The sequence below is a fragment of the Callorhinus ursinus genome, unplaced genomic scaffold (genome assembly GCF_003265705.2).
Source record: "Callorhinus ursinus isolate GAN/ISIS: 27379988/994484 unplaced genomic scaffold, GSC_fseal_2.0 scaffold17, whole genome shotgun sequence".
Classification (NCBI taxonomy): Eukaryota; Metazoa; Chordata; class Mammalia; order Carnivora; family Otariidae; genus Callorhinus; species Callorhinus ursinus.
This window is the reverse complement of record NW_027397079.1, coordinates 2,968,869-2,987,631: the sequence shown is the minus strand read 5'-3', so window position 1 is coordinate 2,987,631 and position 18,763 is coordinate 2,968,869. Positions and strand designations below refer to the sequence as shown.

The following is an 18,763-nucleotide window of genomic DNA, read 5'->3' as shown; positions in this document are numbered from 1 at the left end:
TTCAGAATCAGAAACTCGGGGGCTGGGGTATGGGTGGGAGCAAAGAGGAGGGACAGCAGTCTATAATTCACCGGGCATGCCAGGTGGTAACGGGGCACACCCAAATCTGAGAACCTGCCCAAACCAAAGACAAGTGAATGACATCAGTTACACTCACAGAAAGAAAGCTTTTGTATGCATGCTATTATTCTTCTAGAATGTTTACATCAAATCATTAAAGAAGGGTAAAATAGATCATGGAATATGTCACAATATTAATAGAAATATCTTAAATGTGACCAAATTTTCTTTTTTGACTTAATCATGAGAAATAGAAGAAATGTTATAGGAATCATCTGTAAGCCAATATTTCATCCTCTGTCAAATTAGTGAGATGCAGAATCTTACTCTTACTGTGTTAAACCTAAAAAAATAGAATGTTATGAAAAATTATTTTAATCATATGTAAGATGTAAGATTTTTGTGTATTTATTTATCAGTATCAGATGTATATTTATTTCAAAGTTATCATTGCTAATACTCTAGTCAAATTATATATGTGAATATTATATGCACACACAGGTATGCATATATGTGTATATACACGTGTGTGTGTCTCTACAGCTTGGAGCTTGCTAATATCAGGTATTCATATGTTGAAAATTTACTGAAGTACAAAATATTATGATACTTAAAACGATTGCATTTGTAATTTTAATATCATCCACTTGTTTTATATGCATCTGCCAAGTCTTTTATTTGAGGCATATATGTGAACTTTATAAAGAATGAGAAGTTACTTGAGATTTAAACATTGCAATCTTATTCACTCCTAAATTAGATTTTAAGGGAAATAAGAATCTATAATATTTCAATTAGGTTTCTAAACACACATCAAGTTTTTACCAAAATTAACTACTCATTTAACTGAATAACAGATTTCTTAGCTGCCATCAGACAAAAATCAAGACGTATTTCTAAATATGTGCCAAATGTGTTTAGCTTATAGGACTGGTCTTTTAAGGCAAATTAACATATTATTTATCTAAATAATATATCAGAAGTGATCTATTTATTTCAACACTATGATTTATATTCTAAATTGGTACACATAATTAATTGTACACACTTAAATATAGAGAGGGATACTAGATGGATGGATGGATGGATGGATAGACAGATATTTAGAGGCAGGGAAGGAGGGAGGGAGGGACAGTAGAGAGGGCTGGCAAATCCCAAGTGTTCATTATATTAAAAGTTGCAGAGAATATTGGGGATATTTATAGCTACCGTATTTGGAATTTTGAGTTGTAATTTTGAGTTTACAGCCATTTCCAAATTTTGCCATATTTCCTTATTTCTTTAGATGCATATGCTAACTCTAAGATAAACAAAGCATCAGTGTTTTCTAATGGAATATATGCCATTTCAGCCCACGCCTGCAGACAACCAGAAACGCCAGCCCATGCGGATGTGAGAGCGATAGATCTCCCCACCTTCGGTTACACCTTAGTGTACACCTGCCATCCGGGATTTTTCCTCGCAGCCGGGTCTGAGCACAGGACGTGTAAAGCAGATATGAAATGGACAGGAAAATCACCTGTCTGTAAAAGTAAGTCACTGATGAGGGAGTGAACACACATCCCTGCAGAGCAAGGAGGAGCGCCGGCAGCCCATCAGGCTAGCTTCCAGGTTTAAGATCCATCAGGAAACAGCATCCTGGAAGTGATGTCAGTCACCCCAGCTGAATCTGTGTTCATGTGGTGAGCTGTGTGTGTGAACGTGTGCATAGTAAGTGTTCGGTACAATGGAGGCATAGTCGAAGCAGACATGTAGATAGTATTATTTGCTATTCACACTTCAAGCCATGGAGAGAAGCTGTTTGCTTCTAGAAAAGCATTATGAGTTAAAAGGACAATAATATACACCATAGTTTTGGAAAATGTACATTTTTTAAATGAAAATGGCAAACATCACCAAGCACTGGTGGATGTGTAAATTAACTATCTGTTATTCTTAAGACCACAAGCTGTTTGGTGGTGGAATATACATTTATGTATTCTTTACACTGGTTCAATTTTTTTTTAATTACAAAGGCAATTAGCATGAAAATGCATTAATAACAAGTTTGTGTATTTACAAATAAGAGTAATATATCAGGGTTGGATTTGATAATAGCTGACTTCTCAGATTCTCCACCAAACATAGATCATAGAGGCATCAAATACTAAACAGCAAAAGCAAAAATTATGGAGTATGATAAAATCTTTGACTTTAGTTTTACTTTCTTGGAGCCTATTCATAGTTCTCAAATTAGGAATTCATAAGATATTTGTGTTTCCCTTGCCCTTCTCTGTCAGAAATGGAAGAATACAAACTTCAGAAAGGTAATTTGTAGTTTGACACAGAACTGTAAGCGCTAAGAGATTTTGAGTTACACCCAACTTGATAGACCAAATTAAACACTCTGCAAGGGAAACAATTTGGTGTTATTCCATATCGACTCGTACTTTCATTGATTTGGGTGAGGACTTGGAAAATTAAGAGGTTATGAAATCTTAGTTATTTTGTAGGCTACCTTTCTGTTGCGGCCAGCATATCCCAAATAGGAGTGAGCAAAGGGCCATAAACCACCCTCATTTGCAAGGCTCTCTGTTGTAACACACCACACCTCTTAGAGCTGCATTGGTTTGCACCAGTAATCTCCATTTTTCTACAAACACAAAGGATATTCTGCTGTGAATACAGGGGTTTAAAGTGGATATGTATATGACATTCATATTTTGTAGAACTTCAAGAAATCTGGAGAAAGGAAAATTGCTTCAATTTGACATTTTTTCAGACTTATTCAAAAATACATGTTTTTGAAAATGATAATTTGTCTTTTTACTTGTAGGTAAAGGAGTGAGAGAAGTTAATGAAACAGTTACTAAAACTCCAGGTTTGTATACCAGAACAGTTCTAGATTTAAATCCAATAAGTGATTTGTTCTCTACTCTGCACAGTGAAACAAATTTTAACACACAAATTTCCGATTCCATTAGTCCATGATCGAGTTAACGTTTCAATTATGGAAAACACTGAGTCTACACAGATTCCTCTTTCTTCCATAATGGTGGATGGTCAATGAGAATAACAAGACTTGACTTAGGAGGAATACCTTTGGCATTATCGCACACTGTCTCATGAAAAGGGGCCTCAGGCATTTTGTGGGCAGAACTGGACATAAAATATTGATAATAGAATGTGATATAATGGAGAGCCTTATAAAGAGGGTTGCAATTCTTTCCTCTAAACAGGAAGCTAATGTAAATGAAGCATTGTGACAGCATCACCTGTCCCCTTGAGCAGTACGAATGTGGAGTTCCATTTTTTTTCCAAGTATCCCCATAATTGGGGCATCCTCTGCCTCCTAAAATGTTCATTATTGCTCTTTGTTCTATGTGGTGCGTTGCTCAATGCATGACCCGGAAAATCTGAAAGATGCAGTCCTGTTTCCTAAGGAAGATGCTCACTACTCCAAATCACCTGGCATGTTCTATCTGTGTTATAAATATAGAGACTGTTTTAATAATTCAGTGTGTCCCCAAATTATAACTTAAGTCAACCTTTTTTTAACAGAATAGAAAACTTTTAAATATATAAGTTCATTTCCCTAGTGTTTTCCTTATTCAGGTTTTAACACCGATTTCTCAGACAGGGAGGTCTATTCTGACATCGACTGTGGAGACTATTTATGTGATGCTCTTTTAAGTCACAAGGCTGTGTTGCACACTTCAGTCTCAGACAAGGGCAGATGTCCCAACATGATGAAAGGACTTTTTCCAATGTACACCATGAAGTATACAAACTACTTCCGAAAATCGTTGTGAATGATTCTGTTTCAATGTTAAGTTCAAATCAAATACAGAAATCAGTACTCTTTATCCAGGAACATTTTCTTCAGGGGAAGGAAACAATCTGTTGTGGTGGTGGTGTGTTTGTTCTGTTTTTGTTTGCTTATTTTTTGTTTAAGATACCAAAATACTTGCATACCTTATTTTGAAAGTGCATCCATTCTCATCAGTACACCTCTTTTCATTCCCTCGGAAGGGTCTTGCTAATTGAACGTGGTTCTTTGTCCAGGTAGTGAATCGTAACACACCTCAACGTCTGGTTGTGGTGTTACACTGTAAATGAGAAGGGCCCTGAAGGACCACCTTTGCCACGTTGCCCATGGCCATATTTGGATACAAACAAGCTGCCTCTCAGACACTGGTTGCACCTTACCGTACAAAGTCAGGCACGACCCATCCGTCGGACACACCAGCCAACCAGCCAAGAGTCTCACTCCACTAACGGACTTGAACAAGTACATTAATAGCTTCCCTTGAGTGGGAACATTCTAATTAAGGGAAACAATCTTGGGCGCCTGGGTGGCTCAGTTGGTTAAGCGACTGCCTTCGGCTCAGGTCATGATCCTGGAGTCCCGGGATCGAGTCCCACATCGGGCTTCCTGCTCAGCAGGGAGTCTGCTTCTCCCTCTGACCCTCTTCCCTCTTGTGCTTTCTATCTCTCATTCTCTCTCTCTGAAATAAATAAATAAAATCTTTAAAAAAATTAAAAAAAGGGAAACAATCTTGACACTATTCTAAAGGCTGTTAATGTTGGTAAAGGAAAAGAAAGTCTTCGGGTTTGACATTTGAACCTAGGCTCCTGTACGGCCACCAATGGACAGGCAGACATGTCCATTGTCCCTTATCAGTAAGCAAATGTGTTAGATGTCTGTGTTTTTATCATAGTTTCTAACCTATTTAACTTTTTAAAGTTATTATTATTACAACTTGAGTCTACCGAGAGCCACAGGAAGTGATGACACTTTTTTCTTCTTAAACTCCTCTGTGGCTAGGGTAGGTTTTATGAGTGGAGCTGGTCTGGGAAGACGGGGAAATGGCCCTGAAAAGGGACCCATGAACACAGGCCCAGTCTATGTGTGGGCTCATCACTGGTTGCTGCAAGTGGATTTGCTAAAAAACATATTTAGGGAGAAATGCATCTTTCTCTACGTACATGACATTTGACACCATTGGCTCTGACTTTGGTAGCAATCTGGGAGTGTTTTTCACAAGCATGGAGGAGTGTGGGTGAGTGGGTTGGGCTCTCCTCAAGAGGTGAAGACCTCCGGACTCAGAGCAGCTTTGTCTTCATGACCTAAGTGGATGTCCTCCACTGGTGATTTCAAGTGCAAGCTTTCTGAGGGCAGGGAACTCCTGGCAGATGACACATGTCAACTCTCTGAGCCTTCTAAGTCTTTCAAAGAGTTCACCTAGATGTTAATGAAATATCAATAGTAGGTCAGCCAACATCTTCTCATTATGGCACAAGAACCTGTCGTCCTAGAGGTAGCACTGACTCACCACACCCTCTGGCCTTGGCAGATCCCTTCAGACAGGAATGCTTTGGCACCTAAAGTAGTTCTCCAACAAATTAATGAATGAACCTGTATGTGCATCTCACAAAATCTCCCTCCTCATTTCATTTCCATCACACCTATGCTGTGAAGGGCCTGGGATAGGTCATGTCTGTCCTCATCACCATCCCGATCGTGATCTCTCACTTGACACTTAGTATGCCTCTGTGTTGCAAAAAGATCTCAAATTAATTTTTCTGTGTGTGCTAACATTCTTCTGTTTTTTTCCCCCCAACAGTTCCTTCTGATGTATTTTTTATCAATTCCGTGTGGAAGGGATATTATGAATATTTAGGGAAAAGACAACCTGCAACTCTAACAGTTGATTGGTTCAATGCGACGAGCAGTAAGGTGAACGCCACCTTCCTTGAAGCCTCTCAGGTGGAGCTGAAATTGACAGGTAGGCCCTGAGGCATTTCCTTTTATGAAATGCAGAATGTGATCAGAAGCATACCCTTTATCCTCTCACAAGGAGAGAGCTAACATTGATTAAATGCTTATTAACATTACATGGCTTTGCGTAAGCTACATCTCATGGGATCCTCTCGATAACTGTGGTAGGTTGGTATTACCTCGTTAAAGATTACAAAACCAGTATAGAAAATCTAATTAATTTGTTCCAGATTAGGCACGTGACATAATGAGTCAAAGGTGTGAGATTTATATCCAGATATGCATGTCTACAAACTTCATTCTTACAGTATCCTTCTCTTCAATTCATGTGCTTCTTAGGAGATTTTTTTTTTTTTTGGTCATTCCATTGTTAATAAGCTAACAACAACTTTGATTTAATGCCAGACCCCATTTTAAGTACTTACATATATTATCTTTCTCATTCTTACCTCAATCCTATGATGTGAGCATTCTTACCAGACACATTCTTTACTGATAACAGAGAGAAACAGAGAGAGAGACAGACCCAGGAAACTGGTAGCCTTCCTAAGGTGACATGGTAGAGGTAGCATTTGAACTCAGGAATCAGAATTTCAGAAATCTGAATCTTGAGCCAACATTCTTACCCATTAAGATACAGTACACCTTTATGACTATATCTAGTGTCTTTTAAAAAAATTTCATTTATGTCACTTCTTACAACCATGTATCCTTTTCTACAGACCCACCCCATGAGGGCTGGAATTTTCTGAGTTAACCACAAGGCAGCCCTGGGTCTGAACACTAAGAGGCTCCCAAATGGTTTCTGCTTTTCCGCTCATCACCAGACAGATGCATGCTTGACCTTTAGAAAGTATGATGGCAGGTCAGCCTCCCGCCCATTCTTCCCATTCCACTCTCCTGCTTCCTGAAAGTAGGAAACATCTAAGCCCCTTGATTTAGGAAAAACAAAATCATTTATACTCAGAGAAGTTTGGCAGGCATCTGATTGTGAGTTTGTGGTCTCCTGGCACCTCGAGCCTGTGAATAGATAAGTGATTTAGGCCACAGGCTCAAATCTACATGCATGTCAGAATCCACTGAGAAACTTCTTAAATATCCAGATCCCTCCGTCTTAGCCAGCTGCATGGGCTAATCTTTTTCTTCATGGAGTTTGGACTTATTCTTTCCCAAAGAAGATGCTGCCCTGTGACTGATGCAGACAGCCTCTGTGGAGCAGAGCTGGGATGTCTGCAGTCCAGGCCTGGTAGGGTGTTTGCATCACGGGCTGTTCCTGCTGAGTCCCAGGGGACACAGAGGCTCCTGGGTGTGTGAACTATGATTAGGAAGACAGTAGGGGAGGAAGGGAGCCAACAGGTGTGGAGTGTCAGCCGACACACTGATACTCTGTTGGTGCTGCTGTTGGATCAGCACAGCAAAACTCATGAGCGTGTATCTCATTACGTCTACTGATGGCTTATCATCCTGGGGTTCAGAGTTTTACAGGTTAAATTGGATGCCAACAGCACAGAGCTGCCTGGGGTAGAAACGGACTCCCACCCAAAATAAAGCCTCAGGAAGCCGCTTCCTGTCCTCCGACCTGAACAAGCAGTTCTCTCCACCCTGTGCTCCCGGGCAGTGGGGACCATGCCTGGGACAGTAGAGATTTGCTTCTTTGTTTTGAGTTAGTCGGAATTCAGTGCTGCATTCCCTGAAACTAGCAGCATGATCCTCCCTTGAACCTGTCTTCCCGGCCCAGAGGACACTTGGGTGTGTTATTATCCATTTAATACTTGTTTGTTTGTTTGTTTATCCATTTCCTCCAGTGGGTCAGGAGCTAGCTCTGGCTGCAGACACACTCCCTGCCCGCCTGGGCCACACCATGACCTCTTATCTCTGGGCAAAATTAAGCTGTCACTCCAGCTGCCTGACAGGTAGCTGAGAGGTATGATCATTGAGTCCCTCCTGCCCAGAATTGCACTGGTGACACAAGCATGCCTGACACACTCTGTCCACTACGCTGTCCATTTTGTTTCAACAGGTGCAGTTCATCTGTAGAAGTAGAAATATCCGTGCTTATGGTCACGGTCTCTTTGTCCTCACAAATGAGTACAATATGGATTAAAAATGATAGATTAAAAAGAATACTATAATTGAATGTGTGTTACCTTTATTTTTGTGGGATAAATATGTTGAATTTAATGAAATGGGTTGTACCCATTCAAGATAAGAAAAGACTTAGGAAGTGCCTTTAAAGAAAACAGAAGGACTAAAGCTATAAATTAAGAATAAAAATAATTTGTGACTAAAGCTATAAATTAAGAATAAAAATAATTTGTTATTTCTAATATTGTCATCTCTGTACCGTACCACAAATCAAACAGAATGAATGACTGAGTTATTAACCCTTGTGAATTCCTACAGTGTAAGAATAACTGACTTTGATTTTTTTTTGGTAGGAGTTTACAAGAAAGAAGAAGCTCACTTACTTCTGAAAGCATTTCAAATTAAAGGTCCCGCAGATATTTTTGTAAGCAAGTTTGAAAATGACAACTGGGGACTAGCTGGTTATGTAAGTACTTTATGTGGGGGGCTATCACTCAGCACGGGGGCTGATGTTTGCGGCCACCAACAGGGGATGGCTGACGGGAGCCGTGTGGCGTCTGCCCCTTGAAAATTCACTGTTCCCTCTGCTTCGCAAACAGCATGGTCCTTTCACCCCTTCATTTTAAGAAGGAAAAAACCTAGTGTCTGAAATGAAAAATAAATGAATAGTTACAGCTGGGGACAGAACCTGAGCTTAGATCCACATTCTGTGCTTAACACCACATTGCACCAGAAATCCGAACACAACCATTGGGTAACCACTCTAAAAGTTTGAAAAAAAACATCATTTCCAGATACAGAGATTTCAGATGTCTCATTGAGATCCTTCTTTGCCAGGCAACCATCGTATGTGTTCTAATTCATTATCTGACATAAGAGTATACGGCCTCACGTAATATTCACCAGCCAAGAGCTGTGTCACAAAGTGATTTTGACATAATGTAGGTGATATAGTAATTCATATAAACTGTCCCCTTTGCAAAGGTGGGTTAGCCTATGGATATGTTGTAAATTTCACTATTTCAAGGTGAAAATGAGATATTGAGAATGTAGATGTGAGTTGAAATTCACATGTGTCTTTTCCCACTTTTTAATTGCTAATGTGTCACTGGAAGGAAGGACAAAAAACAAATAAAAAGTATTTAACCTGTAATATCTAGCTGTGAGAAATACAGTTATAGTATGATCGAAGAGATTATTATTAATCCTCGCTATGCATTGTTTTCTTCCTTTTCATGTGTATCAGGTGTCATCAGGACTCGAAAGAGGAGGATTTACTTTTCAAGGTGATATTCATGGAAAAGACTTTGGAAAATTCAAGCTCGAGAGGCAAGGTAACTGCTCTTATGTTATGTGTTGAAATCAAATGTCAGGGGCGCCTGGGTGGCTCAGATGGTTAAGTGTCTGCCTTTGGCTCAGGTCATGATCCCAGGGTCCTGGGATCAAGTCACACATTGGGCTACCTGCTAGGCAGGGAGCCTGCTTCTCCCTCTGCCTCTGCCTCTCTCTCTTTCTCTCTCTCTCTCTCTGACTCTCATGAATAAATAAATAAAACATTAAAAAAAAGAAATCAAATGTAAATTTGGCCTTCAAATGATTGTGCTGAAAAGTAACGGGAAGGAACATAAACAAATAATGGGAGGGATGAACGGATTTTACAACAGAACAAAAAATAAATGCTATGAATAGCAGAACTGACAAATGCAAAGCTGGAAACATGCAATCTGTATGCCAGATATGGAATTAATATCCTTAACCTAGAAAGAGATACTAAAAATATGGGAAAAACAAAACAAAGATGAAACTCAATTAAAGAATCAAGCCAAAGACATTGTCCTAAGAAATTTATCAGAGGAATTAGGAGTGGCCAAAAGCTACGAAAAAATCTTTAATTTCAAAAAATGCATATTATGGTAACAAAGATTTTTCCATTTTCAATTACTAGAATGTCAAATTTTTCAAGCAGTTATTCTGGGGAACAGTATAAATGGCCACCAGGGTGCTCCATTTTGGGGGGTGTCTGAGTAGATCAGGGCGATTTGACGACACCTTTCACCCAGCGTGTCTGCCTTTGGAGATTTCAACTAGACGGATGTGAAAATTGTTCTTCTTGCATCTCCCACATCTATCATGAGAGAGTTGCTTAAGTAAATAGTTTTATGCCACATGTCACATTAAATAGGAAGCTAAATTTAATTCAGCATATTTCATTAAATAAGTGAAGACTGTGTATTGATGGGCAGAGATATCCATGACTTCTATGGGAGAAAAAAAGTTTACTGTAGGTAGCCAGACAGATAGATCCTCTCTCCTATCTTTCTCTACACCTTGATATTTACCTTAGTAATCGGAGAGAAAAAAATCACTGGGTTAGAATCTTATGTCATCTACCAGCTAGTTTTGTAATGCAAGATAAGTTGCAATCTTCTCGGGCCTCTTTCTTCATCTGACATTACAGTAGGGAAGTCAATTCCGGGTTGTTACCAAGATTAAGAGGCAATGTAAAGTGTTTGCTTTGTGCATGCCAAAGCTCTTCCCACATGAAAATTACTGCTATCGTTGGTCCCTAAATGAATGAGAAAATGCCTTTTTGTAAGATTAGCACCACATTTATTGTGAACAGTATAGACTTCTTTATACTTCGCTTGTAGAATAACATTAACATAATACTTTTCTAGAAAACACTAAGTCCATATAGGCTTTGAGACCAGAGCTGCTTTCAGAGGTACATGAGTATAATATTCTGTGATGGTTGTCATCGATTGCCCATTTCATAAGACATTTATCAAGATACTGAGGGATTCCAAAGGAAAGGTATCCCAACCTGTATATTATATTTAAAAAACTATGTGATGTGATGAGCACAGGGTGTTATATACAACTGATGAATCATTGAACACTGCCTCTAAAACTAATGATAATATGTTGGCTAATTAAATTAAAAAAATAAGAAAATACTTGATCAAAAAGAATAATCTTAAAATATTCAAATTCCAACTTCCAAATGTAGTGCTTCTAAATAAAGAACATTAAATTATAATGTTATAAATTATAAATTAAGAACCATGGTGGACAAGGTCCTTTAAATTGGGTTATGTTATTTCGAGGTAATGAAATAGAATAAATGCATTGGACCAACACTAATGATGAGTAAAGTTTTCTCTTGCTCTAAGCCAAATCCCTGCAGTTATCTGTCCTCCTTTCTCCCTGGGCACACGCTCTAGTAATTCCGCTGAAGGATGCCCCGGTGAGCTGTACGAGATACCCTGTGGCTGTCTGGGTTTACTCATCCGAGGAACCTGGCCTCCCTATCACTGCACTGTTGCAGATATCCTTGTATGACACCGTTTCTTTCTAATCTAACAAAATAACAGCTTGCTTTAACAAGTAATCTTTATTCTCGTGTGATGATGAGTTTATTGTCAGGAAAACAGTTTGCCTCACAAATAATTTGAATCCCAAGCAAGCCTCCCGTTTGACTAATTAGAAAAGTTGACATTTCAATATGCTTCATCAGCGACCATTCATCTCAGATTTGGTTAAACCCTATTTTTATGGATAAAAGTAAACAACCTCTTCATTGTCTCCAGTCAGTAGATAAATGGGAAGAAAGTGATGATTATTAAGTGGATACTAACTCAAGTTGTGTTGAAAGTCCACTCTAATGCAAAATGCATGTAAGAACTTGACCATTCTCTAACACCAAACACAAAGATAAACTCAAAATGGATGAAAGACCTCAATGTGAGACAGGAATCCATCAAAATCCTAGAGGAGAACATAGGCAGTAACTTCTTTGACATGGCCACAGCAACTTCTTTCAAGATACATCTCCAAAGGCTAGTGAAACAAAAGCAAAAATGAACTTTTGGGACTTCATCAAGATAAAAAGCTTCTGCACAGCAAAGGAAATGAAGAGGCAACCCGCAGAATGGGAGAAGATATTTGCAAATGACACTACAGATAAAGGGCTGGTATCCAAGATCTATAAAGAACTTCTCAAACTCAACACCCAAAAAACAAATAATCAAGTCGAAAAATGGGCAAAAGACATGAACAGACACTTCTCCAAAGAAGACATACAAATGGCTAATAGACACATGAAAAAATGTTCATCATCATTAGGGAAATTCAAATCAAAACAACATTGAGATACCACCTTACACCAGTTAGAATGGCAACAATTGATAAGGCAAGAGACAACAAATGTTGGAGAGGTTGTGGAGAAAGGGGAACCCTTTTACACTGTTGGTGAGAATGCAAGTTGGTACAGCCACTTTGGAAAACAGTATGGAGGTGCCTCAGAAAATTAAAAATAGAGCTACCCTATGACCCAGCAATTGCACTACTGGGTATTTACCCCAAAGACACAGATGTAGTGAGAAGAAGGGCCAGATGCACCCCAATGTTCATAGCAACAATGTTCGCAATAGCCAAACTGTGGAAAGAGCCGAGATGCCCCTCAGCAGATGAATGGATTAAGAAGATGTGGTCCATATACACAATGGAATATTACTCAGCCATCAGAAAGGATGAATACCCAACTTTTACATCAACATGGATAGGACTGGAGGAGATTATGCTAAGTGACATAAATCAAGCAGAGAGTCAATTATCATATGGTTTCACTTATTTGTGGAACATAAGGAATAGTGTGGAGGACATTAGGAGAAGGAAGGGGAAAATGAAGGGGGGGGAAATCGGAGGATGAGACGAACCATGAGAGACTATAGAATTCAAGAAACAAACTGAGGGTTTTAGAGGGGAAGGGGTAGGGGGATGGGTTAGCCCGATGATGGATATTAAGGAGGTACTGCATGGAGCACTGGGTGTTATACGAAAAAAATGAATCATATCACTACATCAAAAACTAATGATGTATTGTATGGTGACTAACATAACATAATAAAACTTAAATTAAATTAAAAAAAAGGAAAAGAAACCAAATGATATTCTGGTTTCCCCATGTAAACTGAATTGCCCCACTCCCAACCCCAGGTACACACATGCATGCGTGCGTGCGCATGCGCGCGCACACACACACACACACACACACACACAGAATGGAAGAAAGCATTGTAAATTATGCATCTGATAAGGGACTTGTACCCAGAATATATAAAAGGCTCATATGGTTCAATAACACAGAGGCAAATAACCTAACTAAAAAGTTGACAAAGGATTTTAGTTGACATGTCTCCAAATACCTGCAAATGATCGATAAGCACCTGAAAAGATGCTCAACATCATGAGTCATTTGGGGAACATAAATCAAACCACAGTGAGACACCACCTCACAAGCACCAGGATGCCAATGATCATACAGATGAGCATGGTGGAAGCGTGGAGAGATTATAGCTCTTGTACCTCGTGAATGTCTTGTACAAGGGGTCCAGCTGCTGTGGGAAACAGTCTGGCCATTCATCAAACAGTTAAACATAAAGTTACCCTGAGATGCAGCCACTCCACTCCTACATGTATGGCCGACAGATCATGTATGAGGACATATGTTCACACGAAAATGTGTACACGATGCTTATAGCAGCATTATTCCTAAAGCCCAAACCTGGAAGCCACCCAGATGCCCAGCAGCTAATGAGTAGATGAACAAAATGCGGTATATCAATACAGTGGAATATTATCTTGAAGACCTTATGCTAAACAGGAGGAACCATTCACAAAGAAAACCCCACATATTGTATGATTCCATTTATATGAAGAGACAGGCAGATCTAGAGACAGACAGAAGCTCAGTGGTTGCCCAGAGCTGGAGGTTGGAGGGTGAGGAATGACCTCTGAAGGACACTTTTTCCTTGGGGGGAGACAACAGTGTTCTCAAATTGAATATAGTGATGATTGTAACACCGTGTGAATATAGTAAAAAAAACTTTGGACTGTATTTATGCTTTATTATTATTTTTATGTATATTTTATTTATTATTGAAGTAGAATTGACAATCAGTGTTATATTAGTTTCAGGTGCACAACATAGTGTTTCCACAAGCCTATTCATTACTCAGTGCTCACCATGAAAAATGTAGTCACCATATGACATTATTACAACATTATTCACAGTATTCTCCATGCTGTGCTTTTCATCTCTGTGACTAATTTATTTTATAACTGGAAGTCTGTATCCTCTTAATGTATTTCAGCCATCCCCCTACCCACCTAGCTCTGGCAACAAATGGTTCTCAATTTAAGGTTCTATTTGCTTTTCGTTTGTTTTTAGATTGCACACAGAAGTGAAATGATCTTGTATTCGTCTTTCTCTGACTTATTTCACTTAGCATAATACTCTCTAGGTCCATCCATGTTGTCACAAATGGCAAGAACTCCTTCTTTGTTTTAACTGAGTAATATTCCATGTTGTGTGTGTGTATGTACACATATATGTATATCACATATATACACACAGACATGTATATGTCACATCATCTTTGTGCATCGATAGATTTATGTATACTTTGGGTGAATTATCTAGTATATGAATTTCTTTCAATAATGATCTTTAAAAAAGAGTGGAGGGCACCTGGGTGGCTCAGTCATTAAGCATCTGCCTTCGGCTCGGGTCATGGTCCCAGGGTCCTGGGATCGAGTCCCGCATCAGGCTCCCTGCTCCTTGGGAGCCTGCTTCTCCCTCTGCTTCTCTCTCTCTCTCTGTCTCTCATGAATAAATAAATAAAAATCTTTAAAAAAATAAAAAAAAAACAGAGTGGACTAACTTAGAAATGTAAATGAGAACTAAGGACAGGCTGTGTTTGATTTGTCAGGACAGCAGTACTGGTAATAGTACGAAGAAGGAGGGCCGATGGGAGGGAGAGAGGGGAGAGGAAGAGGTTGGCAGTTGGATATTATACAACTGTCCAAGTGTCTTTGCACTAGCCCTCATGAACTAATGGTTGACGTGAAATTGGAGCACCACTTTGGAGGGCAAATCAGGTAAGATATAGCAACACTGAGAGTTACAAATTCTGTTAGGCAATGACTCTGCTTGGTAGAATTTATCCTGTATATTTAGACTCCTACTGATGCATAGCTATAGAAAAAAAAAAAAAAAGATTTCATTGCAGGATTAGAAAAATATTAGAAATGGCCTAAATGTCCTTCAAAGGTAGACTGGCTTGAAAAATTCTGATAAATCAATTAATAAAATACTATATGCCTAAAAAATAAATCTAATTTATATATACTGATGGAAAAATTTCAAAGATATATGCTTAAGTTTAAAAAGCCAAATACAAAATATGTATATAATATTCTTAGTTTTTAGAGAAGTATGAGAGGAGAAACAAACATATATATTAATAGTACATTGTTGGAAGGACATTAAAAAAACGGTTAACCATTAAGAGGGAGACTAGCATAAAGGGCAAAGACTGACCCTTTATTTCCATTGTCTTTTAAATTCTTTATGTTTATATCTTTTTATGCCATTTTAATTAATATCATGTGCATGCATTACCCTTTAAATTATTGAAGCAAGGGTAAGTAACTGAAATTAACCAGGAGCTCCTGATGGCATAAAAATTTCAAAGTACAAGGACGCTTCGTTGTATAGTTTCAAAGACCTTCTTCTATATCACTCTGTGTCATGATGCATAGTTTCTTGTGGCATGTCAATTTTTTATGTTATTGATGAAAAGTCTGATACCTATGATGGTCAAAAATAGATAGTCTTGTCTGCTGATAACAAAAAGTAACTTTGGTTAATTAAAGCAGAACACAAGTTTACTAGAATGAGGCAAAGAGATTCACAGAATGGCAGAAACCTGAGAATGGGGTGTGGTAACTTCACAGAAACTGTTGGATGCTCAAGTACTGTAAGCCCCATTTTCCACTTGACGAGGCACCGAGTGAGCAACTACTGTGTGCTGAGTTCTGTGGGCCCTGGGGATTCAAGAGGAAAGCTACCCAACAGGCTCCCCAGTAGGCATAAGGGAGCTTCTGTGCCAGGCATCGTTCCAGGCAGGGGAGGTGTCCTGACATTCAAATATCACCACAAATTAGTGGAGTTGGTGCCACCTGAGTGGTATATCTCAGCTCCCTGTGCAGGACGGCATCACCCTGGTCCTGGGACTCTGCCCACAGCTGCTGGACCCATCGCCAGGGGCACTTGGCTTTGGGCTCAAGGCTGTCCCAACTCCACAGCCACTGGTTGGGTTCCCAGCCATCTCAGGGTGCTCTGTATCCGACACTCTAATTCAGTGCCCAGAGTGAGGGCATCCAATGAGATGCGAGACTTAGAGAGAACCAGTATCTGGCATAAAACTTTTCCCCTTTATGGCAGGTGGTGAATGCATCTAAAAGTGAAATATTACATCTGATTCATATGTGCTGATAAGGCAGGATCTCAAAGAAGTATGGTTAAGTTACAAAGAGCCAGCATCAATAATAAAATATATTAGAAATATATTATGAAATATTAGACCTTAAGATGATAGAGTACCATAACCCTGCATCTGTTGAAGCAATGACAGATCACACTATTGTAATGTTTTTTTTTCCTTAAAGATTTTATTTATTTATTTGAGAGAGAGAGAGAGAGAAACAGCACGAGAGGGGAGAGGGTCAGAGGGAGAAGCAGGCTCCCCGCTGAGCCGGGAGCCCAATGTGGGACTCGATCCCAGGACTCCGGGGTCATGACCTGAGCTGAAGGCAGTCGCCCAACCAACTCAGCCACCCAGGCGCCCTGTAATTTTTTACTGTGAAAATGAGAATTTTTATGTAAAAAGCTATTAAATATGTGTAATATTTGATTATTTATTTACATTTATGGTTTGTGAAAAAAAAAGAAACAAAATGTCTCTTTAATTTAACATTCCATAAATTCTGGAAATATACTTCTAAACCCAGGTCAGCTTATTTGGAACAATTCTGCTATATTCAGATGACCCTAGTCATAATCTGTTACACACGCATATTGAGGGAACTCATGATGTTTAAGCCACATATATTTCAAAATTTATTTTATGAGTAAACTCTTTAGAACAAACATCCTTATTTGGCAATAATTACTTAATAAATGTTTTCTCATTTGAATTTTCAGTGTTTACATGTCTCTTGGTGTACCTGCACCTATTTGCCGCTCTGTAGATACAGATTATAAATTCACAACTCTGTCACGTTCGTGACATTTGAGATGTTTACATCTGCCTTCCCTTTAATGGACAGAAATCATGCTTTATTCCTCTTTTGTGTCCTCGTGGAAACTTGCCTTATAATATTGAACTGTATTCTTCTTTTGCATATCATTCAATTCAAATGAGTTTTGCAATCTACCTAAAATAAAAGAGATTACACCAACATATTCACTTATGGAGAATGAAATGCCATGGATGTAGAGACCTGGAATATTTATGTAATTTCAACAACTTCTGTTTTGCTGAGTCTGTGTCTTAGGGCAGGCGAAAATAGCCAACGCTTTCCCTCTCTGCATATAGATGGCGCCACATAGATGCTTTCAGTTAGTTTTCATGCACCAGCAAATATCTATAACTGAAAGTCAAAGTCAGAATGTAAGCTACCCCTTTGGCCTCCCTCCCATTTGACATGTGAGGTTCTTTCTCACATTCTTTCTTTCTCTGACATTCTTGAACGTCATTGAGGAAGAGTTTTTTGTCACTTGATCATTAACATAGATGCTAAAATCTTTCAAATAGTGTTAGTTTATCTATGGAATTGCAACTCCTTCTGTTTCTTGTAGAATTTGGACCCCTTTATAAAATTTACCATAGGTGTATGTTGGTGTAAATATGAGTACAGTACCTGCAAATTAATCATTCCTTTTATTTTCCAGATCCCTTAAAATCTGATCAAGACTCTTCGAACCATTACCACGGCACCAGCAGTGGGTCTGTCGCGGCTGCCATCCTGGTCCCATTCTTTGCTCTAATTTTGTCAGGGTTTGCATTTTACCTCTACAAACACAGGTACCGTGGAAACCCCGAGGGTATGCAAACGCTGTGCGCAGAGAGCGCTGGTCTGGGGAACGCACATCCGCTCGCTGCCGCGTGCACACACACGTATACAGCTCCACAGACTTCTCTCCCACATTATGAAAGCTCGCACGGGAAGGTTTAGCCTTCTTTTGTTTGCTGTACTTGCTCAGCAGGCCAAGTTTGAGTAATGAACTTTAGAGAATAAATAAATGGATTTAAGAAATAACGTGCTAGGGTTCATGGTCAATTGAAAGATGCACTGAAGGATTCTATTTCTACTTTTGAGGTCCATAGCCAGATATAAGGGGCATTAGGATGGTATCTCCACCTTCCAGCAGAAGATGGAACAGAATGTTCTTTTTTTTTTAATGTTTTATTTATTTATTCATGAGAGTCAGAGAGAGAGAGAGAGGCAGAGGGAGAAGCAGGCTCCCCACCCAGCAGGGAGCCCGATGCGGGACTCGATCCCAGGACCCTGGGATCATGACCTGAGCCGAAGGCAGACGCTTAACCATCTGAGCCACCCAGGTCCCCCGGAACAGAATGTTCTTTATGGCCACTTTCAACTCCATGAATCTGTGATCTACAAACTGTTGGTTTATTCCTTTCTTCAGCCAGATACAAATTGAGTTCTCACTATGTACTCAAAGATACCACGTGTTCCATCTCGGTGTTCTGACCATCTATGAATTTGCATATCCCTACTAACTGAAAAAATGTCAAAACTTGAGAAAAACGACTTTAATGAAATAGATCCTTTCATTGGAGTTAATGAGGATGCCACCACAACCCCCACCCCCCCCCCAAAAAAAGCAAAAATAAATTGTGGAGGAACTGTAAGTTCTCATGCATGTTGTCTTTATCTGGATAATATATTTCCTGGAAGAATATGGCATATGCCAAACTGTTTTTTTTT

The 18,763-nt window shown here is 39.2% G+C and overlaps 1 protein-coding gene across 2 annotated transcripts in view; it reads left to right on the top strand.

Annotated features, from left to right (window-relative positions):
• The window catches only part of CSMD1 (CUB and Sushi multiple domains 1), a 2,052,675-nt gene that overhangs the window by 2,017,748 nt on the left and 16,164 nt on the right, over window positions 1-18,763 (top strand). Inside the window, exons 64-69 of one of the 2 annotated variants that reach the window (XM_073902260.1) lie at window positions 1,412-1,591; window positions 2,876-2,920; window positions 5,667-5,828; window positions 8,260-8,372; window positions 9,153-9,240; window positions 17,706-17,838. In XM_073902260.1, coding sequence (XP_073758361.1) covers window positions 1,412-1,591; window positions 2,876-2,920; window positions 5,667-5,828; window positions 8,260-8,372; window positions 9,153-9,240; window positions 17,706-17,838 — 721 coding nt within the window. The remainder of the gene's footprint in view (window positions 1-1,411; window positions 1,592-2,875; window positions 2,921-5,666; window positions 5,829-8,259; window positions 8,373-9,152; window positions 9,241-17,705; window positions 17,839-18,763) is intronic. The other variant, XM_073902259.1, reaches the window with a different exon arrangement.